The sequence below is a fragment of the Erigeron canadensis genome, chromosome 6 (genome assembly GCF_010389155.1).
Source record: "Erigeron canadensis isolate Cc75 chromosome 6, C_canadensis_v1, whole genome shotgun sequence".
In the NCBI taxonomy this organism is placed as follows: domain Eukaryota; kingdom Viridiplantae; phylum Streptophyta; class Magnoliopsida; order Asterales; family Asteraceae; genus Erigeron; species Erigeron canadensis.
Genome location: NC_057766.1, coordinates 34,396,737 through 34,423,950, shown reverse-complemented (window position 1 = coordinate 34,423,950; position 27,214 = coordinate 34,396,737). Strand labels below are relative to the sequence as shown.

General features: G+C 33.2%; 5 protein-coding genes and 1 non-coding gene across 7 annotated transcripts; 1 reads left to right on the top strand and 5 right to left on the bottom strand.

Moving 5' to 3' along the window:
- The first annotated feature begins 2,041 nt into the window (after nucleotides 1-2,041).
- On the top strand, nucleotides 2,042-3,666 carry LOC122603922 (protein transport protein Sec61 subunit gamma-like). The gene is made up of 3 exons (XM_043776778.1): nucleotides 2,042-2,236; nucleotides 2,330-2,447; nucleotides 3,487-3,666. The coding sequence occupies exons 1-2, from the start codon at nucleotides 2,143-2,145 to the stop codon at nucleotides 2,443-2,445; spliced, it is 210 nt and encodes a 69-aa protein (XP_043632713.1). The 5' UTR covers nucleotides 2,042-2,142; the 3' UTR covers nucleotides 2,446-2,447; nucleotides 3,487-3,666.
- A 1,154-nt stretch (nucleotides 3,667-4,820) lies between these two features.
- LOC122603326 (50S ribosomal protein L27, chloroplastic) lies at nucleotides 4,821-7,753 on the bottom strand. The gene is made up of 4 exons (XM_043776002.1): nucleotides 7,637-7,753; nucleotides 7,238-7,532; nucleotides 5,354-5,455; nucleotides 4,821-5,268 (listed from the first exon to the last, which is right to left on the bottom strand). Exons 2-4 carry the CDS (start codon nucleotides 7,526-7,528, stop codon nucleotides 5,074-5,076), a joined length of 588 nt encoding a protein of 195 aa, XP_043631937.1. The 5' UTR covers nucleotides 7,529-7,532; nucleotides 7,637-7,753; the 3' UTR covers nucleotides 4,821-5,073.
- Nucleotides 7,754-10,512: 2,759 nt separating this feature from the next.
- Nucleotides 10,513-10,593, bottom strand: TRNAL-AAG. Its single transcript has one exon. It is a non-coding gene; the product is annotated as a tRNA-Leu (tRNA).
- Nucleotides 10,594-12,532: 1,939 nt separating this feature from the next.
- LOC122603883 (uncharacterized protein YciO) lies at nucleotides 12,533-16,219 on the bottom strand. The gene is made up of 9 exons (XM_043776725.1): nucleotides 15,769-16,219; nucleotides 15,415-15,530; nucleotides 14,907-14,960; nucleotides 14,775-14,799; nucleotides 14,564-14,686; nucleotides 13,817-13,983; nucleotides 13,608-13,677; nucleotides 13,001-13,099; nucleotides 12,533-12,892 (listed from the first exon to the last, which is right to left on the bottom strand). Exons 1-9 carry the CDS (start codon nucleotides 16,000-16,002, stop codon nucleotides 12,836-12,838), a joined length of 945 nt encoding a protein of 314 aa, XP_043632660.1. The 5' UTR covers nucleotides 16,003-16,219; the 3' UTR covers nucleotides 12,533-12,835.
- A 3,455-nt stretch (nucleotides 16,220-19,674) lies between these two features.
- Nucleotides 19,675-22,770, bottom strand: LOC122603379 (receptor-like protein kinase FERONIA). Its single transcript, XM_043776061.1, has 3 exons — nucleotides 22,532-22,770; nucleotides 20,127-21,453; nucleotides 19,675-20,032 (listed from the first exon to the last, which is right to left on the bottom strand). The coding sequence occupies exons 2-3, from the start codon at nucleotides 21,430-21,432 to the stop codon at nucleotides 19,992-19,994; spliced, it is 1,347 nt and encodes a 448-aa protein (XP_043631996.1). The 5' UTR covers nucleotides 21,433-21,453; nucleotides 22,532-22,770; the 3' UTR covers nucleotides 19,675-19,991.
- A 1,329-nt stretch (nucleotides 22,771-24,099) lies between these two features.
- On the bottom strand, nucleotides 24,100-26,857 carry LOC122603949 (mitochondrial import receptor subunit TOM20-like). Of its 2 annotated transcripts, none has more exons than XM_043776816.1 (6): nucleotides 26,705-26,857; nucleotides 26,547-26,625; nucleotides 26,280-26,446; nucleotides 26,154-26,201; nucleotides 24,664-24,762; nucleotides 24,100-24,466 (listed from the first exon to the last, which is right to left on the bottom strand). In XM_043776816.1, the coding sequence occupies exons 1-6, from the start codon at nucleotides 26,798-26,800 to the stop codon at nucleotides 24,341-24,343; spliced, it is 615 nt and encodes a 204-aa protein (XP_043632751.1). In that variant the 5' UTR covers nucleotides 26,801-26,857; the 3' UTR covers nucleotides 24,100-24,340. The 2 variants fall into 2 exon arrangements, with proteins under 2 accessions (XP_043632751.1, XP_043632750.1); XM_043776815.1 differs by having other exon boundaries at nucleotides 26,280-26,449; nucleotides 26,705-26,855.
- Nucleotides 26,858-27,214: the final 357 nt, after the last annotated feature.

Genomic DNA, 27,214 nt, shown 5'->3' with positions numbered 1-27,214 from the left:
ATAGAATGCCTTTTAGGAAGAATAGGGAACATCCATATGGCTAGTGAATTCGTGGTGTTTGAATAGAATGCCTTTTAGGAAGAATAGGGAACATCCATATGGCTAGTGAATTCGTGGTGTTTCTTATTCACAAATCATTCTATACTGAATCTAGGCTTGTAACTTTTAGATTATTTCAGAGAATGTAACTTTCGTCAGGCAATATAGTTTGAGTTAGGAGTAACTTCCCCTTGAAGGATGACCTATTGGTGGATCAGAATCAAGTTATGCCCAAATTTGATGACACACAGATACTACAGCATTCTGATCTGAATCAGTAGAACAAAAGTGTAGTCTCCTTAGGATGTTCTTTTTCTTTAGGATTGTGTTTTATGACAGCTGACATCATAATTTGAGATTTTTGGTGAAACCACGGACAAATACACCTTAACTTGTGGACAGTTTCTCCATATGTACCTTATCATGATGGAAAAAACATGTTTTTGATCCAATTAATGCACACACGAAACTATAACTCTTAACTCGTGCATTTGTAAGACAAATATTTACACCCTATAACTACGGTTGTCTTAAATCATCTAGATTCAGATTTGGTTAACTTTAGAGAATCAAACGAGAAAGAATGTTATGTTACAAAGATTGAGCAATATGGATGATATATGAGAGTAGCAAAATAACCATTGAAACAGTGAAATTTTATTTACCATCACATTGACATTGATATTATTATTATGATTTTTAAACATACTTATGACTTAATTTTCACGGTATAAAGATGGGTGAATTGACTTAACGATACGACATCGTTTTAGTGGGAGATAAAAGACAAGTCAGCAGTTGTGAATGTGTTGACTGTATGATACAATCCATTCAGGCAACGCCAGCTAGGAGAGAATGACGAAACTCCCAAAAAAAAAAAAAAAAAAAGAGACAATTACAAAAAGGTCTCTGAATATTAATCATTATTTAGTTCTGATCCTTCATCTTTTTACATAGTTGGTTTTGATATATTACACTATAGTAGTTATGGTCAACTCTTAATAACATAAATCTTATAAAGTATTTTGTCATTTTTTTTAAGAAATGATAATTTAAACTACCCAAAATACCCCTATTCCTTAATCACTAATTTAAATATCTTTATCTAATATACCTATAATAACTTTGAATTTCAATCACTCATTTTTTTTTCTCTCCTCAAATCTCAACCACTCATTTTTTCTCTCTCATCCATAAATCATTTTATTTCTCTGATTAATTCAAAACTTTTTATCTCAAAAACCGTATATCGATAAATTATAAAATTGTATGTGTGTTCTTAAAATTTCATGCTTTTTCATTAGAAATGTCATTCGATATACTTTCGACAAATTTTTTCAATCTGATGGCGGAGCCTGTACGGCTAAAGCATTTGGCTATCACACTCTATGACTTATCACCTCTTATGACCTATCACCCCACCATCTCACTACCGCAACACGCAGACACTATCACTTGTAACATAAAAGGATCACTTTTACGTTTTTGATTTCCATGTTCACTTTGGATGAAACAATTTTTTTTTAATGTTTTATGCTTGTTGAATTAGGTTGTTTTGCAATCCTAATAGTTAAAATGTTCAGAAAAGAGTCTAGATATAAATGTGTTGCTTATTTAAATTATTGTAGTTGATTGTTATAACTTTTGATCACCTAGTTATTTTCTAGTGGTCACTGTTATTATTATGTAATACAGTTGCTGTTCGGAAAAAAAGAACATAAAAAAGTAACTATCGAGAAAAAAACAACTTTGATTTCACTTACTTTTGAACGTGGGGATCAAAATGATACAATAAATGTGAATGTGTAATAGTTCTAGTGATCTAGTCTAAACTAATCCTCATTACTTATTTTTATAATGACTTAAACATTCAGTCAAATCTTAAAAAATATAGTAATAACTTTGAAGGATGAAATATGAAGGTTAATAAAAATAACGAGCCAAATTTGTAAATGAAGGGTATTGTAAAGGTAAGCGAATTACTACTCCCCTTTGTAGTTTCAACGCGTATAAACTCTCATAGTTTCCTCCGCATCTGGTCAGATCTGTGATATATACACACACACATACAGATTCTATCAATCAAGCTGTTTGAGAACGAAAATGGATGCCTTGGATTCAGTGTTTGAGCCATTGAGAGAATTCTCAAAAGACAGCTATCGTCTAGTCAAAAGATGCCACAAACCTGATCGCAAAGGTAGATGCTAAATCCCCCCACACACAATTTCATCTTACTTATATCATATAATAATACTCAGATCTAATTTTTTTTATTTTTATGAATTTACAGAATTCTCCAAGGTAGCGGTCCGTACGGCTATTGGATTTGTGGTGATGGGATTTGTAGGGTTTTTCGTTAAGCTCATCTTTATCCCTATTAACAACATCATTGTTGGATCTGTTTAGAGGTAAATTATTGCTTATAATTATAGTAATTTTACAAAAATGGGTTTTATTGAATTAATATTTTTTAATTGTTGATTTGATTTGATTATGTCAAGTGAGTTGTGTTACTTGTTTCATAAGCATTTATTTACAATTTAGGCATTTGGTAGTGACTTATTTGCTCATTGAATGTGGTGTTGATGATTTAGATTTTCAGAATTAGTCTTCAAAGGCATTTGACCTAATTAAGCAAGTGTTTGGGAATTGGGATCACCTTTGAATAACAGATTTTTCAAGGTTTTCATAATTTAAAAATTGCGTATCGGCCTAATTTTTCAGAATCATGTTTTTTTGACATTGTTTGCTAAAAACTATTTCTGAATATATGTGCTTTGCAAAAGCTAGAATCAGTTTTTATAATTATCTCAAACTACGATCCTGAACGCTACTCAGTCCTCAAGAGGCATGCATTGCAGTTACTATCGAGGAAAGCTGCTAAAGCTAGCACTTGAGACCCCTGATTTGTCAAGAATCCCTTTTTGTGGCTGTGTGTATATATATAAAAGCTAGGCTATATTGCTTCTGTTTCTATGTAATTATGTATATATAGAAGCCGTGCTCTAGTATAGTCAGGTATTAGAAGTCTGCTTTTGTCCCTTAAAGTGTTCGATACGTCCCTGATGTGCAGGTCAAAGAGATTATGGATGTATTATCATTCCCCATTCTCAATTTCTACATTTGAAAAAGTGTGAATGTAGCCATACAATCTTATAGAGAAAAAATTGTATCTTGCTTGACTCACATTTTGCATCTTGAACGGATTGTTTGAGTGTCCAATTGTCGAGTATTCTGCTTCATTATCTATATTTCATGTAATCGTGTTGTTTTCCATCAAATTAGTCATCTATTTACAAGCTTAGCTATAATAAAATGAGCTTTTCACCTTATTACATGTTTAATTGTTTGGGTGACATCGATACATTTGTTTAATTCTACCTAAGTTTGCTTAATGAGTTGTATCACCATTATTACTAACAAGTTCGTACTTTTTTTGCTTATCAGGTCGTACAATTGTGAAGGGATGCATGGAGGAAGTTAGTGGTTTGCCAAATGGTTTAAAAAGAAAACTGTGATGTATTGTAGGAAACTTTTTTTCGTGTTCTGTTCATGTAGAATGAGATTTGTTGTTTAATGATTTAATGTTGAACTTATACCAGCTTTTACATCATCTGCAATTTTTCATTTTTGTTGTGTTTGTTTACTTGATTTGTTTCATTGTTAAGCCTGGCCTAGCTTACCTATCCTCAATCTGTTCATGTATATGCTGTCACAAAGTATGCCGAATATGCTCAAATGGCTGGATGCAATTATCTTAACACAGAGATTATACGCTTTCTTTTTAAAATTGATCTTTTCAACTGTTAAAATTTCAAAATCATTTTCAAACATGAATCTCGTCTTTGGTTTTTCTTTGGATATTATTACCAAGTGCCTTGATTATTAGCTATTCTTTTTTGGTCTTTCACTCTTTTGCCCACATTGAAGAATCTAGCAGGTCATATTTGTGTACTCAAAAGGGTACAAACATACTTTTTTTTATAGCAAAAGGGTGCTTGACTAACCGAACCAACATATCTAGCAGGTCATATTTGTGTATTCAATGGGTACAAACATACTTTTTTGACTTTGGTCTGCATTCTGCTGGATAACACTCGAGTTTGGAGTCACATACTAACATCTGCTTTGTCAAAGCTATTGTTGTTTCATCACTAAAAAACTGTTTTTCCTTGCTTAACTGTGAACTTTAGAATTAAAGGTTGTTATTTGTTAATGTCTCACTTTATCTTGTTACATTGGATTGACATCTCTCATTTTGGATTGTAAGGGGAATTTGAACTAGCTCTTTCCAAAATATGGCTGGGTCCTTGATTGCAAATCTAAAGTATCATCACATAAATAAAATTTTAGTTACGGCTTTCTTTGTCTTCTAATACTGGTACACATAGCCAGCAAAGATCGGTTTCTTTTCTGCCTTCTAGTTGTTCCAATTCAAAGAATTCTGGTTTGTGTAATCATTCTACAAGATTGTGTTGACTGTCTCAAAGTTTCAAAATTTGCTTGTTTACTTGTTTTCCGACATGTAGGTACAAGTGATTGATCTTCGAGGTCTCTGTTACCTACTTGCTGTTCTTTTTGATTGATATCTTTTATGCCTGCAGTTCTGTTTTGGTCTTGTGTAATCTTGACCAAGGGGTACCGCATAGCCAAGATTGACCATCTTCTTCACTGCTCCTCATTCTCTTGGATCATTTTACTGTTTGCTAATTCTTTTGGTACCACAATCTAAATTTACAATTCCTTGGAAGCTTCCCAAGATATGTTACTCAAGACAACAATAAAGCTTAATGATTTTTGCATAAAACATAATAGCCTGTAACAAGCCAAAAGCTTTCTCATACACAGGTGGAGGCTATAAGTACAACTAACTTAATATGCCACCTTTGCTTGAAGGGAAAAGAACTTCAGTACTTACTAAGGCAACATATGCACAAAAGGAACATACAATAACAATTAATGCTTGTGAAAATGTAAATTGGTTGCTACATCTGTGGAAGAAGCCAACATTCAACGTCATTCATATAATACAAATCAGCAATCTTGGTTTTCAACTGCAATTTCAGCAGCAGTAGCTGAAGCCAGCACCAACAGAGGCTCGGCAACACCCCCTTCCCTAAGTTCCTTCCTTGCCTTTCGACGTTCACGCTGTAACCTGAATGATTCTCTCTTTCTATTTCTGTAGCTGTTGGGGTTTTCAGGCTGCACCTCACGTGGGTAAACACTCACCTGTTGTTTTGTAAACATATACAAATTGTATTAAATGGAAGTGGCTGAAACAATTAACTTTAGGGTTTCAGAAGTTAAATTTCACCTTCTTCCTATCAGGACCAAACTTCTCAAATTTGACCAATCCATCAATCAAAGAGAAAATGGTGTGATCTTTTCCAATTCCAACATTCTTTCCCGGATGGACCTGAAATTGTATAGAAGCCATAAAGAGTTGTTAATCTGGATAATAATTTGCTACATGAATCTCCGAGTAGTGCTTTATGGCAAAAAAGACCACCGGTTATCCGTACTTTAGAACCATATAATAAAAAGCCAGAAAATTACTTAAAACTGATAAAAGACACTTCAGAACACTGGAATCCACTAATACTACCAAGAAAGCATGTCAGCCGACAAAGTGCGCATGTGGGGTAATAGGTCAAAACGGCCATTTTATTGAGCCAAACTAACTTGGACGGTTTGTCCTAATTAATATGCTGTTTTAAATTTTATTTAATTGTTTGAATAAAAATAAATAAGGAGGTTTTATACATCAAATATATACATTAAATTGCACTTTATCCAACTTGCGATTTATGTGGCCCGTTTCTTGTTAAGAAATATTGTACCAGTTTGACCATTTAGATATTAACCATAATCGACTCAACTTATTTGTAAAAACGGGTCAAAATAGACCACATCTCATGACCCTGAAAGACTTGAATTAACTTATCAACCAAGATTTTTTTACTTTTTAGATTGAAAGCAATCACTTAGGTGATGTGCATAGGCGTATAGCCCTATAGCTAACTACATATAGAGCAATATAGCAACTATGATATTCTACATAAGACTTCATGGACTATTAACTTGAAATCTAGACACCAATACATCATCCAATTGTCCTGTATCACATTATACACGTTTTCTTCCTAAAAGGCAAATATAACAAACCACAATGTATTCACATATTTTTCTTCAATAGGACTCAAACCTCCAACCTCTTGGTCTATGTGCCAACTTGGATACGATAAGGCCAAAGTCCCTTTGGTTATCACATAGAAGACTCTAGCTTGTTTGACTAAGATAATAGAAGAGTAGTCATACTAAGGTCTACTGACTGTACTCCATATCATAAAACTTCATGATCCCGTACTAGTTTAAAATGACTTTATAAACAAAAAGTAAAGGTGATGTTTCATATGTATTCCATACTTGGTGAGCTTAATCATAGGCACAAAAGCAACAGTTAGCAAAACCCAAGTTAGAAACAGCAAAGAGGGCCTAAGCCTGTAGAGCAAGAACCAAAACTACCAAACCTGACATATTTATTCCAATTCTGAGGGAATCCTGTAAGCTAATTTTAATAAACACGATTACAAAGTAATCACATCACACATTAAGCCTATTCGGGTCTATATAGAGGGTGTCTTAAAGTTCAACTTTTAACTGCGTATAGCATATTGCATTTTCTGAACGCCAAAATGCAGTTTGAAACATTTGGCTGTGCGTTTTAATAGAAAAACACACTTATGTTTAAGCGAGCCCAAGTGTTGCTTGCTTTAGACTCCCAAACACACTTAAAAGTTGTGTTTAAAAACTAGTGCGTTTTCCCTCAAAATAAGCTAAAACGCACTTAATATACATAAAACTTCAAAACTGCATTTTGGCACCCAAAAGATCACAATAAGCTATATTCTCACTTAAATTAACTGCATTACCAAACACCGTCAAGCCATACGCACTTAAAAAAATACTATGGTACTAGTAACTAACTACAAACACATCTCGAACTTCTAAGCATTATAATCGTTATAATCCAAACTAAATATAATAATGCCAAACAAATGTATGTGCCTTTGTGAGCTTATTAATTCAAACTCAACATCTACGGCTTAATTCTACAAGCAAAAAACTACATTAAATCAATAATTAAAAAGTAATCAATCAAAGATGCTAATACACACACACACACACACACATATACCTTAGTTCCGCGCTGTCGAATGATGATAGCGCCAGGCTTAGCAACCTGATCACCATAAATCTTAACACCAAGTCTCTGCCCTTTCGAATCACGCCCGTTCTTAGTGCTTCCAGCTCCTTTCTTATGCGCATTCCGTATCGTCAACGGTGTCGTTTTCAACGGCACCGTAAACGAAACATTGCCAACATTCGAAACAGAACCAAAATCACCTTTTAAGAAAGATGCTTTTGAACCAAATGAGAGTCCTTTGAAAGCTCCAACCAAATTGAAACTGACAGCTGTTGCCGCCATCACTCTGCAAAACAAAATTTGGTTTTAAGAAATTGTATATAGATATAATTAGGTGGTGTGTGTGTGTGTATGTATAGGTTAGGGTTTGGAATTGGGGAAGTGACTTACTGGATGACAAGTGAAGAAATGTTTGTCTGCAATTAATCAAGGATAAGAGTTGGGGAAAGTGTTTCTTCTAGTAGTACTGTAGTAGTGTGTACCTTATCTCTTCTGTGTTTTTATATGTGTGATGATGAAGATAGGGGTATTTTTTCTGTAACTTGAGGGGGTGTTTGGCTTAGTACAATTTTTTAGTTTACTGGCGAATTTAGCCTCGTTCAAAATCAGGACGTTTTAATTAAAATTATAAAACTATAAAATATACCTATAATTTTGTTATTAATTATAAATTGATATAAAAATAATGAACTGAAAAATATAATAATTATAAAAAAATTTAATAACATAATAGTTATAAAAAAGTTTATTTATTTGTAATAAAAGATTAAGAACTTTAAATAAGTATTTAGTGAGTTATTTTTAATTAAAAATATTATAAATGATTTATGACATCATAATTAAAATAAAGACCATTTTAAAAAAAAATTATAGACTTACCGCATCATAATTTTTCTAAAAATACTTTTAAAAGATAATTGTATTTTATTTAGTATAGCAAATAGAGATGAGCTTAGATAAATGAGTTTCACCCATCCTTTGAAAAAGTTATACAATGAAAACAAAGTCAATGAGGACCGTCAGTATATAAATTGTATTGTATTTTTCTTTTACAAAATTCGAAAGGTGACTTTTTATTAATAAAAAAAAAATTATTAATTTTTTTTTATATTTGTTAATAAGCCAATAAAATCTAGGATAAACATCGAGGATAAAAAGATAACAATGAATTTGTTAATTTTTGTTATGTTTGACCAATGAAAACATGGAAAATGATTAATCCTCCTAACAAAATAGCCTAAAAATTCTCCTAACACTATAAGAAGATGACATGTGTTATCCACTAATTCTCTTTCCTAATCTTGCCCCCTGATTTTTCCACATGTCTTCATCCAATAGTTAGGAGGATCTTTAGGCTAACTAGTAGGGGTGAGTATGAATCGGTTTGGTTCGGTTTTTGGCTAAAACCGAAACCATAACCGATCCATTCGGTTTTTAGAAAATCCAATCCATTGGATTCGGTTTTTATTCGGTTCGGTTTGTCCGTTTTTTTGTTCGGTTTCGGTTTTTGTTTGGTTTTTATTATAATTTTTTCTAAAACTTTTTTGTTTATTATGTTATAAATTTAATTTTCAATTGTTAACAAAAAAAATTATGATATAGAAATTAAATATAAAGATGTTTTTTATCGACTAATTATATTTATTAGGTGTTAAAATTGATATAACTTTTATAAAACGAATTGATTTTCATGTACGTTTTCATCTAAAACATACAATTTATATAGATTTGTATACTAAAAAGACAAAAAGTTTAAATATATTAACATATTTACAAATTATAAGTAATAAATATAAATGTAATATGATATAAATATTAAATAATTAATATATAATTGATTCGGTTCGGTTCGGTTTTTGATCGGTTTTTTGGCATATGAAACCGAAACCCGAACCGATCCGTTCGGTTTTTAGAAAACAAAAACCAAACCAATGGATTTCGTTCGGTTTTCGGTTCGGTTTTATCGGTTTTTTTCGGTTTTTGGTTTTCCGGTTCGGTTTTTGCTCATCCCTACTAACTAGTTAGAACCTAAAACATATCACATCAAAACTTTTTTTAAAAAATCAGATGGAATGGTGATAAGGATGGAAGATGGTTGCAAATTCTTGCAAAAGGATGCGTTAGATTCTTACAAAATCCGAAGAGGATGATTGACGAGTCAAAATTTGTACAGTTTACTCATATATGCTTATTGATTTTTCTTTCCATCGATATCTATGCCGATTATGATTGCCTCAATCCTTGCCAAATAGTAAGGGATGATGTTTTGGCATGCCCAAAATTGGTACCAAAGGTTTTTGTGTCCACCTCCCTTCTGCCTAATAGACAGATTTACATATGCTTAAAATTGCCAAAATTCCATAATATTTACAAACGTCTGTAAAACCAGCTATAGTTATATCACAACCTGGACACGACATTGGACTAACTCAAGCACCATACATGGTGCTCTGAAGGGTGGTAATATAAACTTTTGTAAGTTGGTGTATAGTTTAAAGCAAACCGAAACGAAAGAGAATTACATTATATTAAAATGACACTCGTTGGTATTAATAAAAAGTAAAATACTATCCAAACATTTAAATTTTTTAATACCAAGGAGAAAGAACTGAATGTAATAAACATAAGAATATCATACGTATAATAGCTGTACGCATTTTAGGTACAACAACATAGAAAATCAAGGGGAATTTATAGATACTTAAAAAAGTTTAAGGGTCAAAATATAATATTATTTAATATTTTTGTCTTTGCAGCATCAATATTTTGGTAGAGTTTACCGTACTCATCATTTTCCGACTAAACATATAGACCTAACTATACTTTAAAAAAAATGATGACACATTATTATATGATAAAAGATGAAGATTAAGAAAGAGATTAAATTGAATCAATTATCATTCATCGAATACTCTCATATTTTTAGAGTTATGTTTTAAACATGTACATCATTACTCATTTTTATGTTGTGATATGGTCTTAACTAGAAAGCCAACAATGGATTGAGTCAAGTTCAACCGTGAATTAAGTCAAGTTCTTTACTTCTTTATCAAACTTTCACTTCTCTTGTTATGCTTAGTACAATTAAAAAAAGGTTACTAATACATATACGGAAGTGACCAGGTCAATGGAAGAAAAAGTAAAAGCAGTGGGAGGAGAATGAAATGTTAAAAATATAAAGCAACAGATTTTCCATAAATAAATATTACTTTGAAAAAGCAATAGACAAAAGAAAGTCGAATAGCAAACTAATAGGAAAAAAATATTGTCGAGAGTGGGATTTGAACCCACGCCCTTTCGGACCAGAACCTTAATCTGGCGCCTTAGACCAACTCGGCCATCTCGACTTTTTGTTTATCTTCTATTCCATTTTCCTTAATAATTTTCTCTCACAAAACATTACATCCTATTTATTCGCAACTAGCATTTAAAATTAAATCAATTATTTATTCGGGTTAAAGTCACCATAATGTAATGTACTTTTAAAAAAAAGTTCATTTTATATAATTCTTTTTTCTTTTCCATTTAGGTCATTGTATTTGCACTTTTATTTTATATAGAATAATGCACTTCTACTTACGTCTAATAATATCACTCAAATTACCTGTTACCTGACATGTAAGTTACCACTTTAAAAACATCCACCTCATATTATTTTTTTTACAATACAATGTTTTTTTGATACTGTCGTATTGGTGGTTGTTTGACATATAAGAAGTATTTTTTTAGTGTACATAAAAATCATTCAATTTCATTAGTTGGCATATTTGAAGAAGTTTAAACATTAAACAATCTTTGAAATGGATGAATTGCAATGGATGAATGATAATAACCTATAATTTATGAATGATAATAACAGAAAGTTCTAAACTTTATCTCATGTAGTGGGTTTAATTGACATAAACCAATAGTCATACCACACAAAATACTTGTGGTTTTCTTGACTATAGAAGTTTATAATTAAAAGACCTAAATTGCCAAATGTTTCTGGGCATACATAACCACAATAGGGGAAAATTTTCAATTCACAAGAAGGCCAAATAATTGTGGTTTCTTTGACTATAGTTACTATGCAATTACACTATTAGCTCAACCACTTCCTCTTGACCTCTTATTATACCACGAGGCGACTCACCTCTTGCTATACCCAAATGACAAATATTTAAAGAAATATAATAGTAAAATATTTAGAGAAGTATAATAAACTACGATAACATATCGCAACAAACACTATTATGAACGAACCCCCTTCAAATATCCAGGCAAATGAGTAATAACATTGAATTGTTTAATTGTTGGAGATGTGTCACGTGTACAGTTTGGTTGCCCCTTTTTTAAAAAAAATATATATATATGAAGATGTAGGAATCATTTAATTTGGGTTTGTTTATTTAACTAAGGTTAGATTATTAAACTATGGTTAGAAAAGATGTTGGTAACCGGTTGTATCCCATCATAATTGTAGTAGTGATTATTGTAACCAGTTTCATAAGTACAGTGATCTAGATGAACAAAAAAAGTACATTATATAAAATAATTTTTTTTTTAAGTACATTACATTATGGTTACTTATTTATTCTATAATCACATTATAGAGAATTTGTGTTTTTTTTTCAACTAGCTAGTTATAACTCCAAATTGTCCCTACTTCTATTTACTATCTATATATTTTTTACTTTGAAATATTTATAATATATATTTAAGATACCTATAACACACTTAATAAAATTAATTTACAACATATATTCTTAATTTCTAAAACTAGCACGTTACCTGCGCAATGCCTTCAACATCAATATGCCGCTGCAGCCGCTACCACCCCCTGTCCACCACCACCGCATCGCATAAGTATTCTTCTAGTAGCAAAATATGTATGTGAAATTAACATTAACACAAATATTTTGAAACGTAACTTTCAAATCTAAATGTTTACAAACGATGTCAAACAACAGTGTTTTTTGTATTCGCACACCAAAGCAGAGAATAGCCCTAGTGATAACAGCCAATTCCCAACCACCTCAACAGCTTTAACTAACCCAGAACTGCCTACCAAGTGAAGTATTTTGCAAATGTCATAAGCAGACAATGTTTTTCAACAGACAATCCTCAAAAGCCTCAAAACAAATTCAAAAATATGATTGATAATAGCAAGGAAAGAAATGTGTAAGCGCAAGTGTCAAAGTTGAAAGCGAGCACAAGTGTCAAATTCGATTAGAAGCTACAAAAGAGAAAGTAATCTTGGTTCACCGATTGATCATAGTTGCAATAAGTATGAGACTCATTATGTGATAACATCAAAACCTGGTATTGTGATTTTGAAATGTAAAATTAGATAAACTTCCAAAGCATACATCTCCTCGGTTTACTTACAGGCAAGGTAATGGGTGTATCACAGGCTTTTATTTAACCAGTAGCATTGTTACATAATTGCAACATTCAATGTCAAATGACCCAGTGACCTGCCAACCTTGAACAAAAAGTGAATAAATTGCCTTCAAAAAGTGAGGGGTCAATGCTTTGAAGTCAGTTCAAGCTTTGAACAAAACTATACACGTGGCGTTAGCTATGCAGCATGTGGTACCAACTCTCTTAATCTCTTTCTTCAGTTGCACTGTCCTCTTCAACCATCCATTGTTGTTTAGGACCCTAAAAACAATAATTTCATACAAATGATATTAGATAGTCAATTTTAGCCCTATTATGTTTAACCCAAGTTGGGTCCTTAAAGGTTTAAATTGAAATAGAAACAAGTACCTTTCCTTGACGAATAATTTTTGGGGGTATCTGTATCATGTCCACTACAGTAGATGGGTTAGACACTCTAACACCAGCATCGATAACAAAATTAAGTCCCTGATATAAGTATATTTAAGACAAATGAAATTCTCCTAACAGCCACGTATACTGAAAGAGATATAGACAAGATGGGCGGTGCGGGTAGCAGGACAAATAGAATTTTAGAGCGGGTCATTTATAACACAAGTTAAACCTGGCGTATTGGGTTCTGCACTCTTTGTCCATTTTTTTTATGAATAATGCGTATGACTACCACTACAATAATAATTACACTTACTGAATAAAACAGTTTAGGAAGTTGAACTTATTACGTATTAGCTATAGACTTTGGCTTTCAGCCCATTATGTGATTTGACCCATTTCTGCTCGAACTTGATTTATCTTTTTTTGACCAGCTAAACTCGATAAAAATCGACTTTAGCAACTTTCAGCCCATTAGATCCATTTGACCCCCATCCTTTAGCTCGATTCTTAATTTGACCAAATTAAGAAAAAATACAACCCCATCTGGCCTTATCATAAGTAGTTAATAACTTAATATTATAAATGGGAATATTTAGGGTACCTCTGGTCCATATGCATCAGCTATTAGAACTGGATCAAGTATCCATTGATTTTCCACCGGTGACCTGACACTGAAACAAAAAATGCAAGTATTTAACCACTTCATCAACATAAACTAACTTTAGGTGATTAAATATGACCATACATGCTGCTAAAAGTGTAGTTATGCAGTTATGGAACGATGAATATGGTTTGATCCATAAACCTTACCTTGTGGAAATCAGAGGTGCACCCATCTTTTCCAATACTGCTTGGCATACAGCATCATCAGGTATGCGAACACCCAAAGTTTTCCTGGATGCATATTTCGAAATAGTGGGCCCATATTTCACACACTGTTTTGGTAATGCTTTACTTGCAGTTAAGATGAAAGTGTACTGTTATATTCACAAACCACCAAATAAAAGAGAAAAAAAAGAAAGAAACAATCATCAGAAGAGCTGTCAAACTAGCAGAAGCCCAAAAATTGGACCAAATAGATTGAAAGAGGTGAACAGAAAACTATTACTACTTTAAACTTAGAGGTGGCAATTTTATTTGATCCCAGTCAAAGTCTGCATTGAAGCACTTACAAACTAATGTAAACAAACAGCGTGCCCTTCTACTAAAAATGGGGAGTTCAGACTCATTTACTTATGAATAGGTTGATATGAATCCAGTTTTGTCTCAAATGAGTCAAATATTAAGATTAGCTAAAAAGAAGATCCATAAGGCCTCCTAAAATGTCTGATTCAAAGACTCAGATTATCATTGTAGTAGTACTGTTTTTGTAATCAGAATTAACATAAATAGTGTTTATAAGAAAGAGCAAAAAACATTTTTGTGGGTCAAAACATCCTGTTTTAACTAGTTACTGAACCTGCCCCCCTTTCCAATCCAAACCTAGCATACAGGGTCAACCACTTAACCTATGAATCAATCATAGAAAATAAGACAGGATAGTCAAATTATACTTACGGGTCCTGGCACACAATGCTTCACAGCGCGGAAATAGTCAGAAAATCCATCACTGTTTCCACGAGGGAACCCAGTTGTATAGGTATCTATATCATGGAGAGAGCGACATAAAATGCTAAAGGGCTGCAAGAGTGATAAGATGAGATAAGTGAGATAGAGAGAAAAAAAGGAACACAATGCCATCAAATATGATAATATAATAGATGCTTGCCTTTCCAGTCTCTACTTCTTTCAATCTGCATTTAAAAAAGTATAAAAAACAAAAAGAATCTTCAGTTATGACTAGAAGAACCACCATATTCCAACCATGTGGATTAATGCATGGGAGTACAAAAACATCTACCTTCGAAGACGTTCAATGGCATCATGGTTAGTCATGTCACAAACCATAGCATACCTATCAAGAGCGCAAAACAAAACATAAATGTCAAAAATTCATACCATCAGAGAACAATAGTGTATTCACCGACTATTGTATCGTTCACAGTGAAGGTCGTTAAACACGGTCAATCTTTAAGGATTGATCTCAACTCCTTGACCCTATTGGTTTGTGTATTAAAAGAAACTAGTAAAACACGAACACTGCAATTCAATGTGTGCAGGGCTTGCTTACATGTAATAACCAAGTAGACGAAACAACTGAAACTCTAAAAGACGTACTAGTGCTATACATATAGTCATAAACACAGATATCCACTGCAAGGAACTGATAAATACTAACACTATACATTGTGTACAGGGCTTGTTAATAACAAATAACTATGTAGACAAACAAGTGATAAACACACTGAGCTATAAATATAATATACTTATATACATACAAATATAAGCATATTCTAAAAATAACTTACACGGTGTCGGTGGGAATGACACCAACAGCTCCATTGCTAAGAAGTTCCACAGCTGCATCCAATTTCCATGTGTCCGATCCCTCCGGATCAACTTCAATATAGAGCAAACCATCCTCCTGATGTATATTTTCAATTTATCTCACAACTTTTTAACTTTGGCTTCACAGTCATTAAATTTTAAATGGCCGGTAAACATTTAATCACTTTTTATGACACAAAGTAGATAAAAATTCCGAGTTCTTTTTACATTTTTCATCAAGATGTTAAAAATATGCATCCAAAATTCTTCCTACACTTTCTATACATTTAAAAAGATAAATTATCTGTAAAAAAAAAAAAAAAGTGAAAAAGTACCTTGGGGAGACGAGGGGAAGAGTATTTAAGACGTTTAGGGCTTTTTTTAATGACAGCAACTACTACTTGTGCTTTGGAACGACCAGCAGGTTTCAGTGATGGCTGAAAAGAGACGTGGTTGTTGTTGGTGTTGGAGATAAAAGGAGTGACTGATGACCGGAATGATAGAGCTGTTGCGGCGGAGGAGGAGCAGCTTCTGCTGCTGCTGAAATACGCTTTCATTTGCAGCGCCATGGAAGTTGAGACAAATTAATTTAGGAAAGGGTCGGGATTCCTTTTCTCCAAGGCATATCCGACTATCCTAGATTCCTAGTAGGATATTACTCCTCCACTATTTTACTAACTCTAAATACATACAATATTTTTTCCTCTAAAATTTATTATACGCATGCTCGTGTGATGATTTTACAAGTTAAAGGATAAATATTACCAGTATAAACCATGAATTTAGGTAGTAGGTTGTTGTTGAATGGTCCGGGAGCTTCAATAATGATATTTTTGGTAAGTCATGTATGGTTATATTTTATTAGTTATTTATTAATGATATTTTTAGAAAATCATGTATTTAGATGATAGGTTGTTAAATGGTCTAGAGCATTTTAAGCATATTAAAGTTGTAATTTGCAAAGACAAGAGAAATGTTAATACTCTATAAAGTAGTTAATATATAAAATGGTTAATTATGCAAATGATATCTGAACTATACTTCAATACAACTGATAGTTTGACTAAAGTTTCAATACTACATCAGTCATATCCAATCTTTCGCATATGCACTCGGGCCATACCTGGACGTGACGGATGGGCGTTAAATACTTGACGTACATGACATGTAAGGGGTATTTTCATCATTTTGCACAATGTTTTTTTTTTTTTTTTTATCTTCAACACACATATTCATATAGAATGTTAGGAGATCAAAACTCAAGCTCATTAAAACTCAATACACAAGCAGAGATACAAATAAATATTAAATATACATACACAAGCAGATTACATATTCATTTGAAATGCTTTAGAATAGATGAAAGAGATCAAAACTCAATACACAAGTAACAAAATACATATTTATTAGAAATGTTTTAGAATAGATGAAGGAGATCAAAACTCAAGCTCAATAACAACAACAACAAGACACAATATTTAAGCGGGGTATGGGGGAAGTAAGTTGTAGATAGTCTTACATTTACTCAAAAGTAGAGAAATTGTTTCCAAAAAGACCTCCGACAACAAAGGTGTAAAAATAGAAAAGTGTAAAGGACTTAGTTTTCATACCTGTTGGCCAAAAATAGCATGAGAAAACCTAAATTATTGTTTCCTCTTGTTATTTTTAATATGTGAACAATGAAATTGAGTGTCACATTAAAATAGCAAATGGAACATTGACTAGCAGGATATCTTGCCATCTCTAGTTTTGGCTCTACCACGGGCAATCAAGTATTTGTACTTGTTTTATGTGTGTCTATTAAATATCGAGGTGTGTAACACCCCCAGGGCAAAAGGGTACCCCCACCAGGGAGTATTAGCGGCGACGTCGCCGCTAATACCTAGGGCCCTATCTAACACGTTGCAGAGGACAGCGACTGTTTCACGCACCTGGCCCCTAGTATTAACGGCGACATCGCCGTTAATACTAAAACCTATTTTTCTTCATAAACGCAACCGCAAGCCATATTCATCATCTTCTACAATAAAAAATGCCCATCCCTATGGAAAAAAAAAAGAAAGAAACATCCGGCCATCAACCATTTTGTCTCCATAATCCGGCCATCAATCCCCTCACCCTCTCTATCAAAAATCCTGCCACCCCCACCCTCTTTTTGGTGACGAAAATCCGGCCACCCACTTAATATTCCGGCAACTTTTCAGGCGGCAAGAGAAAATCCAGCCACCCCACCACCCTTTAAGGCGAGGTTTTAGCGGCGACTCCTTTCCCGGCGACCCGGTTCCATTCCGGCCAGACTTTTCCGGCGACCCAATTTTTCGTCGACCCACATTTCCGACGTTTTCTTTGTATGTTTACTAACACTCATTTACTTTTTTATTGTTGTTAATATTTTTAATATATGTTATTATTAGTTATAGAAATGTTATAGTATTATAGTTAGAAATTATACCGTTTGTTAGTTTGATTGTAAGAAACTTGTAGGATATGATTGTTAGTATTATGTTAGAAAAACCATTTTGTTAATATGATTGTTAGAAATTAGTGTTAGAAATGTTATGTTATTATAGTCGAAAATGATATGATTTTTAGAAATTATTGGTAGTTTATGATTATTGATAATATGATTGTTAATATATTATGTTAGAAAAGTTATTATGATTGTAATTAGTGTTAAAAATGTTATGTTATCATAGTTTGGAATTATATGATTGTTAGACATTTTATGGTTATTGTTAATATGATTGTTAGTATTATGTTTGAAAACACTTGTTAGTATGATCGTAATTGTTATTATAGTTGTTATTAGGTTAATATGATTGCAAGTATTATTGTTAGAAAAGAAGCTTGTAAAAATAAGTTGGAAAAATGTGCTCATTTTAGGTATAATAAGTTGGAAAAAAGATTTGTGTCCAAAATATGTTAATTTCATTTGCGCCTTTTTTAACCTTGATAATTGTTCTTATTGATTTATAACTTGTGTATAACTTATTGTTCTTATTGATTTTATAACTTGTGTATAACTTATGTAGGTCACTAGGGTTCGAATCTTACTTCCTACATTTGTAGGAGTGGATTATTATGGTAGTTGGGGGGGGGGGGGTTCGAGAGTCCTGGGTTTTATCGTATACTGCCCAATTGGATGTCACTGTGGTGTCTCGAATGCTAACCGCTAATTACTAACTACTAACTCGCTGTTCAAAAAAAAAAAGACTGTCGTTCATGGTGGAGATGGTGGCAATGACCCTCCGAATTGGGGGTGGAATCCGCAATGGGGCTGTAGGCGTAGCGGGGGTAAGTATATATAGATGTATGTCAAATATATATATATATATATATATATATAAGGGAAGGGAATATGAGGCTGTTAGGCACCCAAGTTGGGTGAAAAACCCCCCACATACATTTTTTTAAACGGTAAAAATCATGGGGGGCCATGTATTTATTTAAAATATTAAAATATTAGTATGTGAGGGGTTTTTCACCTAAGTTGGGTGCATAACAGCCTCATACTCACTTTTCCCTATATATATATACACACACATATATATATGTATATATACTTGTTCTTTAATTTTGTTTTGCAAGGATGAGCTCAGGGAGAGCTGCCGCTGCTAACAAGGAACTGGAGCGGGAGTTTCAGAAGAAAGGACGATGTATATCTCTTTCACTTGATGCTACTCAAAGCAAGTGGCGGACTATCGGTGACACCTCCAAATGGTACAAGAGCTATTTAGGGACATATGTAGCTGCCGTCCCGCATACTTATGAGTCATGGGATCAGGTGCCCCACAAATCAGGGATGGACTTATTCCCAGGCTCCAGGTATAAAACATTTTATTTTACAATTTAAATACGTCATAAAAAAATAGGGTAAATGCTAATACTCGTAACGTGGCACCTCGGGAACATGCTGTGTCAGTCAACATTATCCTCATGTCGGGTCCCACTATTAGCGGCGACGTCACCATTAATACCCTGGTGGGGTTGACCTTTTTCTGGTGGTGTTACCCTTTACTTTAAATATACGTGGCAACAAACTTGTTTCCCATACACACTACATATGATATGATATTCAATATCACATTTTCTATTTTTTTCTTTTTCTCATATGTAAGAATATATCATTTTCTTTACCCATATTGCTATTAAATTAAAATATATCATTATTTACAACAATAATTATATTACTTTGTAATTCTAAGTTACTACGTAGTATGTTTAAGATATCCATATCATGGTTAGGGGCAAGGGTGTAATCGGCTAATTTAAAGAAATAAAAAAAAATTAAGATTGTACTGTATGATATAAGGCACGAACACTTGTACAAAAACCCGAGAATAAATTATGGGGAAACGGATTGCTCTGTAATAGATGCAACAACACTCAGAATTTCAATCGGTTCACAATCACTTTCATACGAGACTCACTTTAACACATACTACCGATACACTTAAAATCACTTACTCATGAAATGTTGCCCCTTTCATGAGGATGCGATTTTTTGACATGTGGCGTGTTGAAGTTCAATGCGTCGCATAATGAGAGTGGTAGCTAATTAGATGTCCCGTCGCTCAAGTTTTGCTTCTTTTCTTTTGTCTACATCAAAGAACACAAACTAAGAAACCAACAAGAAAGGTAGAAGCAATCCCACCACCAATCGTGCCACCAATTACCCCTTTCTTGTTACTACCTGAATTATGTGGTAATACTCTTGATGGGTCGATGATATCTTGTTTTTGAATGGGATTTGGAAGTGTTCCTGCAAGATTTCCACCAGTAGAGTTTATTTTGAATATCTCAACACCGTTTAAGATTGCATCATATCTATGAGGTTTCATGAAAGTGTTGGGATGCAATTTAAGCCACAGATCTTGTCTCGGACTCTTGGATGGAAGAAATACAACATAATCTTTATAAACCGGAACCTTACTCTTGGTTGCCCAAGCAATGACATCTGCGTCCGGTTGTGCAGTTTGATTGTTAATAAAAATTTCAAACACCCTTTGGTTATGTCTAGTAATATCCGGATCAATTTCACAAAAATGAAGCCTAACCAAGTATGAGAACCCCGTGTCAACGTCAAAATACCAAGAAAGATTAAACCCAAGGTTGATTTCTGGAGTTGGACCCATGGATCTTGCAGTTTTATACACATCAACTGGTGCAACATAATCTGGCATCCCTGGAGGATAACTAATCATAATATTTGGATCAGTAGTGACAGCAACCCCAACGGCAGCGCCAAAAATATAACTAGCGTCACCCACCCATTTCCTAAACATCCCTGTATCCCCATTAGCTGAAATAGCATGTCCAGCAACATTTAACCGATACACATTCTCAAGTGCAGTAGAGTTATCAATGTCAAAAGTTCTTGAGGTACCAACAAGCATAGAAGTTCTCACGGAAGAATAAATATCCGGGTGAGATACAACTTCAATCCCATTGATAAATGCATATGAATTAGGAGTGTCTCTAGCAGGAGTAAATGTCACATTCAAAGTCCCAGATTCAACATATATAGAATACTCTATAGAAATGAAATCATAGTTGAGATTAGTAATCGTATCATATGCACTAAAGTTTTTCAAAAGAGTATACTGTCCGGCTTTGACAGAAAAAACGCCTGTGGTAGCATTAAGGTTAGGATAATCTGCAGGGTAGAAGTAAAGGCGGAGAAACTTTCGGCCAGATGTTAATGGAAAACTATAAGTGAATTCAGATGGGAATATCCGAGCAGTCATGTAAGGAGTTTCAGAAATCGATGGTTTTTGAATAGTAGCATCAGAAACTATTGAATTCGTTTCAGATGATGCAAACTTTGATCCAATATCCGTACTCCATTTCCTACCATCGGGATCACTTGTTTCACCATTTGCGCCACAATTTAACAATATTACATCCGTTGGAACATAATTTGCAGCTAAAACCACATGAACAAGTAGTACAAAACAAGAGAGCTGCTCCACTAGATAATACATATTGGTATTTCTCATTGTATTCGCACAAATTGAAAGCTGAAAGGATTTATGAAAGGATTTAGTATAACAACATACTTCTTCAGTTGTCTTTTTGTTACCATTTTATTTCTTTTTTCTTTATTTCAGTTAACCAACAACTCTTAAAATATACTCGTATCTTTTAAACCATTGTGTAATCCAATACTAAAAATAATAGTAAAATCTTGATAAACTAAATATAACATGACACAATATTTTTGGTTACAGTAATGTTTTGATACTATTTTAATTATCAAAATAACTTGCATTTGGACTTTCAGAGCACCATGCAACTAAGGTTTATAAATTCCTCACATTACTAACACAAGTTTATAAATCATATTATGTCATGTCTTACATGGCTTAAATGCTTAATATTGTCATTTTTAGGAATTCAAGTTACATGATGTTTGCAAGGAAAAAAAAAATTATAAAAGGCCATAGAAAAAATGTAATGGTTAATAAATAACTAATGAAAAATTATGTTTTTAATTAAAATGACAACATCATCCCTTGAACTTCATCAGAAATATACAATAAAAAACCTCATATATAGAAAAAATCAAAAAACAATTATATTTGCAGCAACAGTTTTGAATACTTGGGGTTTAAGAAGAAAACAAAAAATAAAATAAAAATGAATGAAAACGCAATAGTAAAGGTATTATGTGAAGATTTTTTTTAAGCGCAAATCTACTCAACTACTCTAAATTATCACAAACAATACTAAACTAACTTTGGGTTTCTTCCTAAAAGGCAAGAGTCTTAATAAATGGGCCAACCTCATATTTACACACATTATAAGAGCACTTCAATGGTAACTTTGTAAAACTCTTTTAAGACTAACACACTTTTTTGAAGATTTTTTACAATTGGATGTAACATCTTTTTTGACAAAAACTTGAAAACTACAAGCTATTACACGCTCTCATACATAACTGTGATTTAAAGAATTATAAGTTATTTTTAAGCTTTTATCATTAGAGTAAAAATTTTTCAAAAGAGCTTAACTAAAGCCAGGAATGAACTCGATGGGTAACTTTGGACTTCTTAAAAAAGCAAGAGCGTACAAGATGATTATAGATACAAATATTACCTGAAAAGTGGAGTGAATTTAAGAAGTTGGTAAAAAGTTAGCAGACGATGATGATTGTCATTTCATCCAATAAAATTATCTGTCGGTGTTAATAATTTTGGGGAATTATGTACAGCCCGAAGCGGAGGCAGACTTGTTTATATATTGTCAGAATATGTGAACTTCTTGTACTATATTGGGAAATTAAGATTATATGTGTCGGTGAGTCTTTATAGTTTTATATAGATCTTAGATTTGAATGGTCTCTTTATAGAATGATAATGTACCGGATTATCCATTTCACAGTATATAAAACCAAAATTGGGATGGGCACTAGTGTTATTAAATGTATGTAAGCTAGTGCCCCACAGCACTAGTTAACAAATCCCAACTATGTGCGGAGGTAAGGGGATCAAACCCCATGGTGTATAATTGATGTAATACTAACTTAAAACTAACATAGGCCGTTCAAAAAAAAAAGTTAGTAATATATATCACAAATATTTTTTGGGTTTTGCCAAACGAAGCCGTAAGGGCTTTCGTTAAGTTGCATTAATTAGTTGTACAGTTACCATAAAAATCAGAGGTGGGCTTTTGATATGAAAATATACAACATTTTTATGCAGGTTAAATAAAGCCCTAAAGGGTTCATTTAACATTTTCCATATTTTTAATTATAGGAGATTAAAGGATGACATTTGATTATTTGAAATGCTTATTTGGCAAGTAATTAGTGATGCCATATAGGATAGTCTTTGTAATTTGTGATAATTTAACCATCTAGTTACTCATTTGATTATTAGTATATCTATCTGCTAGTCTTGTGCCCGCGCGATGTGGTGGGGCATAGAAAAAAGGAAAAAAAAGTTGGAAGTAGCGGTACTGTGTTATTATCAGTATGTATGATTCAACTCAAGTGTTTCTTAGTTCGGCTGAAATTGCAAACCACCGTTGTTATTTTAGAGTAAATGTTTTTATGTTAATTGATTATTAAATTTAACGCACGTGTATTTTTTTGGTATACTATCTGAGCAACTTCAGGGAAGGGAATGGACAAGCGTAAGGTTTTTTTAAGGGTATTTTGGAATTTCAGGGATAAAGTTTTGATAGTAGTATAGATTAAAAGGGTAAATTAAAGATTTTAAAGGTAGAGTGTTAAATTTTAAGGGGATAGTTTGTTTATAGAGATAGTATAGATAACATTTATCTATAATTAATTAAATGTTTCTTGTGTTTACAAGAGAGAAATACCCATTAATAGTTCCTTCGTATGAAGTTTGTACTTTGTCCATTAATAATTTGAATTGTAATCTTGAGTTGCAGAAACACCCAAAAACATCAAACTTTAATACTCTTTGTTGGCCGACTTAAAAGTATTTTCATTTTTATTTCTTTTTGTCACTTTACTGTTATCCCAACAAGATCATCATCATTTAGTTCCCAAAAATCTTTTAGTCCAAGAAAAAAATGAGTTTTTTTGTGATACTTATGTACCAATAAGAGGGTGACATTGTTTAAATAAAATTACTCTAATCTGTAAGATAATCTAGCAAAAGCCCTACTAAAAAAGCAAGGTAAATAAGAGGGTATACAGAGAAACACATGTTGCAAGATTTTGCCAAATGGTCTTGGTTGACTTACATGAGAAAATATTTGATCATAGTGACTGACATCATCATACCCTAATCAGGTCAAATTGTTGTGATCTTGCATTACCTAGGTCAAAACTTAGAATCAGATAGAAGTCCCTATTTCTCACCACTGCAAACATGTACTCAATAATCGAATATCTGATCCAAACCAGCAGACATCGCCAAACAATGTGTTGTATCATTTTGGAGGTGGTAGAGGTACATTAGCTTTTGCAAATCCTGCCCACACCACAATAGCCACAGCAAGAATAATCCATCCACATATGTCATATTTCAGATCACTGCTATCCTGTGGTTTTGGTCCCTAAAAGGATTGCAAACAATTTGATAACTTAAGTACAATACAAATATGTTCATCAAGTAGAACGACATTTTCTTTTGAACGAACACAGAAAGGACCTTCGATAGTAGGATGGCAAATTTATCTCGTTAACACTTGTAAGTACTTTAGAAGAAATTACACAAATAGATCACAATCATAATAATGAGAAAAGAAAATACCCTGGCATTGGAAGATGTTGATGACCCAGCTCCAACCCCTGAGGCCATGGCTTGTTGACTCAAATTCTGTCTAAGGAACTCTGAGTGTAATTCAGGAGCCTGAAACAACAGTTTTTTCATCTGTTCAACAGCTGCTTATAGAAACTGAGACAAGTATAATATATTTTTTTCACCGACAGATGATATATAAGCAACCATAATGGCCACAGCAAAAAAAAATTTACAACCAACCAATGTATTGTCACATGCTCTTATGGCACATAAACAATTCTTAATTCCATCATAGTCCCATGACAGAATTTATATCTGTAGCCCTAAGTCCCTTACAAGTTGATAGTCTAATCTAATATGATCTTTGAGTGCAACTTTATAGGTTCCTATAACAAATTAAATGTATATTAATCCAAGTTATCAACCACCATCAATAAACGTTATATTAAAGGTATGAGCTCTATCTGCCCGTTATGTGCAATCCACAAATATTATAGTATATATATGGAATGTTGTTTCCCTACATAATATCTGAATTATCTGACATTAGTCTATTTGATACTCGCATAAGCAACTTAGACGGTGCTTCCATCAGGTTGAGACTTGTTTATCTCCAAAATACAATATAGATTGTGATTTGTGATTCATGTTTATTAGGAATCTGATGTGTATCTGAGAAAAATTCCAGCAAACACACGTGACACGTATACTAAGAAAGAATAACACCGATCCAGCAAACAAAAGTTAGCTGTTCAATTAGATAGATAATGACGTTCGAGATCCAAGGACTACTAAACAGGATATGAGTTCCAGTGACTCCTAATTAGTTCAAGAGACCGACTTATAACTCATTCAATGCCTAACACAATGGCTCGCGGGCCTTATTAATAAACATGACCATAAGAATTTACCAAAAATAATAGTAACTAATTATTAGAAAACGACAATTAACACCCTTCGACTTGTAGTTCATATCAGAATGTTTATTGTGTAAACGAGTATCATAGAGAAGGGCCATGTATCATTGACAACTTGACATCTTACAGCAATATATATACTTGAATTGCTCAGGCTATCAACTGTTGACTTTGAGAAGTCTACATTGACGCCCCGGTTACCTCTCAAATCTCACATTGACAAAAATTCCATCATGCCTACTCAAATCCTCAAGGATCATTACAGGTACATAAATTCACCGTATGTTCTGTCACGCCATTAATTCTCATAGTCAACATACATTCACGGTACACTATAGCTCTATAAGAGAAAATAGCCGCATAGATAAAAATATAGATATGAGGTAACTACGTTATCTGTCCCTAAGCATCTTCGGTCCAAGTCAAGATGATTCATATGCAAGCTCACTTATATATACACTATGAGGTTTATAGGACACATCAAGTTACCTAGTTTCGCAATAAGCGATATAAATTTATCATTACACTGCTGAGCAATCAAATAAGCCGTGGGTCATATAATGTGAACAGATAACAACATACCTTTGCAGCCACTTGAAATGATTTCTGATAAAGTTCATTCCCTGGATCCTGCAATCGGCATGATAGTTAACTAAGCAAAACATAATATAAACTAAGCCGAAATCACAAATCAATCGTAAAACTTGCCTCGTCAACGGCCTTCTGAAAGAAATTGTAAGCGGAATCGAAATAACCTTTAGCTTCATCTTTATCATGAGTCATAAAGGCATAAGAAGTTTGAGCATTACCCATACACCACAAAGCCTCGTGATTATTTGGCTGAATTGATAATGCTTCCTCCAATTTCGATATGGCTTCTATAGAGTAAATAAATGTTACTCGTAATATAATATTAACCAAATTAGGTCATAATAAACAATAAATGGAATAAGGCTTAATATTAAATTATTGTACCTTTAATCAGAGCTTTAGATTCATGGATATTTCGAAATGAGGATAGTTCAAGCAAAGCAGCTCCCCATTTGGTTAAGTTCTATGACAATTGATAGAAAATAATAGAGATTTACTATGTATGTATAGATATAGAAAATAGAGAGGTGGAAAAGACTAACTTGGGCGTCGAGAGGGTTTTTGGCGTAGGTGACTTCAGCGGCACGGATGGCGTGTTCGAAAAGGAGAAGACGATCGAAGTCTGCTGGCATATCCATTCCCCTCTAATTTCTCCAGAAACCCACCTCAATATGTACCTTTTATACAGATGCAAGGTTTCTTTTTTCCTTTTTAAAATAATTATTTAGAAATATACCTTGCTTTAAAGTTCGAAAATAATTGTTGGAAAATAAGATTTTATTAAAAGTTTTTTCTTAAATAAAAAATAAAATCGACCAAAGTTGATCCTAGTTTTGACCTAAATCGGACGAGTATGAACAAAGTCGACTCAAGTCTTGAATCGAGTTTGAGTCCAATCTAGCTGGATCAGACTCGTGAAGAACTGAAGGAGTCAAGTCCAAGTTCTCAGTCAATTCGACCTAGTTCTACAACATTGGTCAGAACTCGCTCTTATATGAAGTGACATTTTGATTATGGGATAAGACTGTAATTTTGGGTTTGAATGTTAGAGC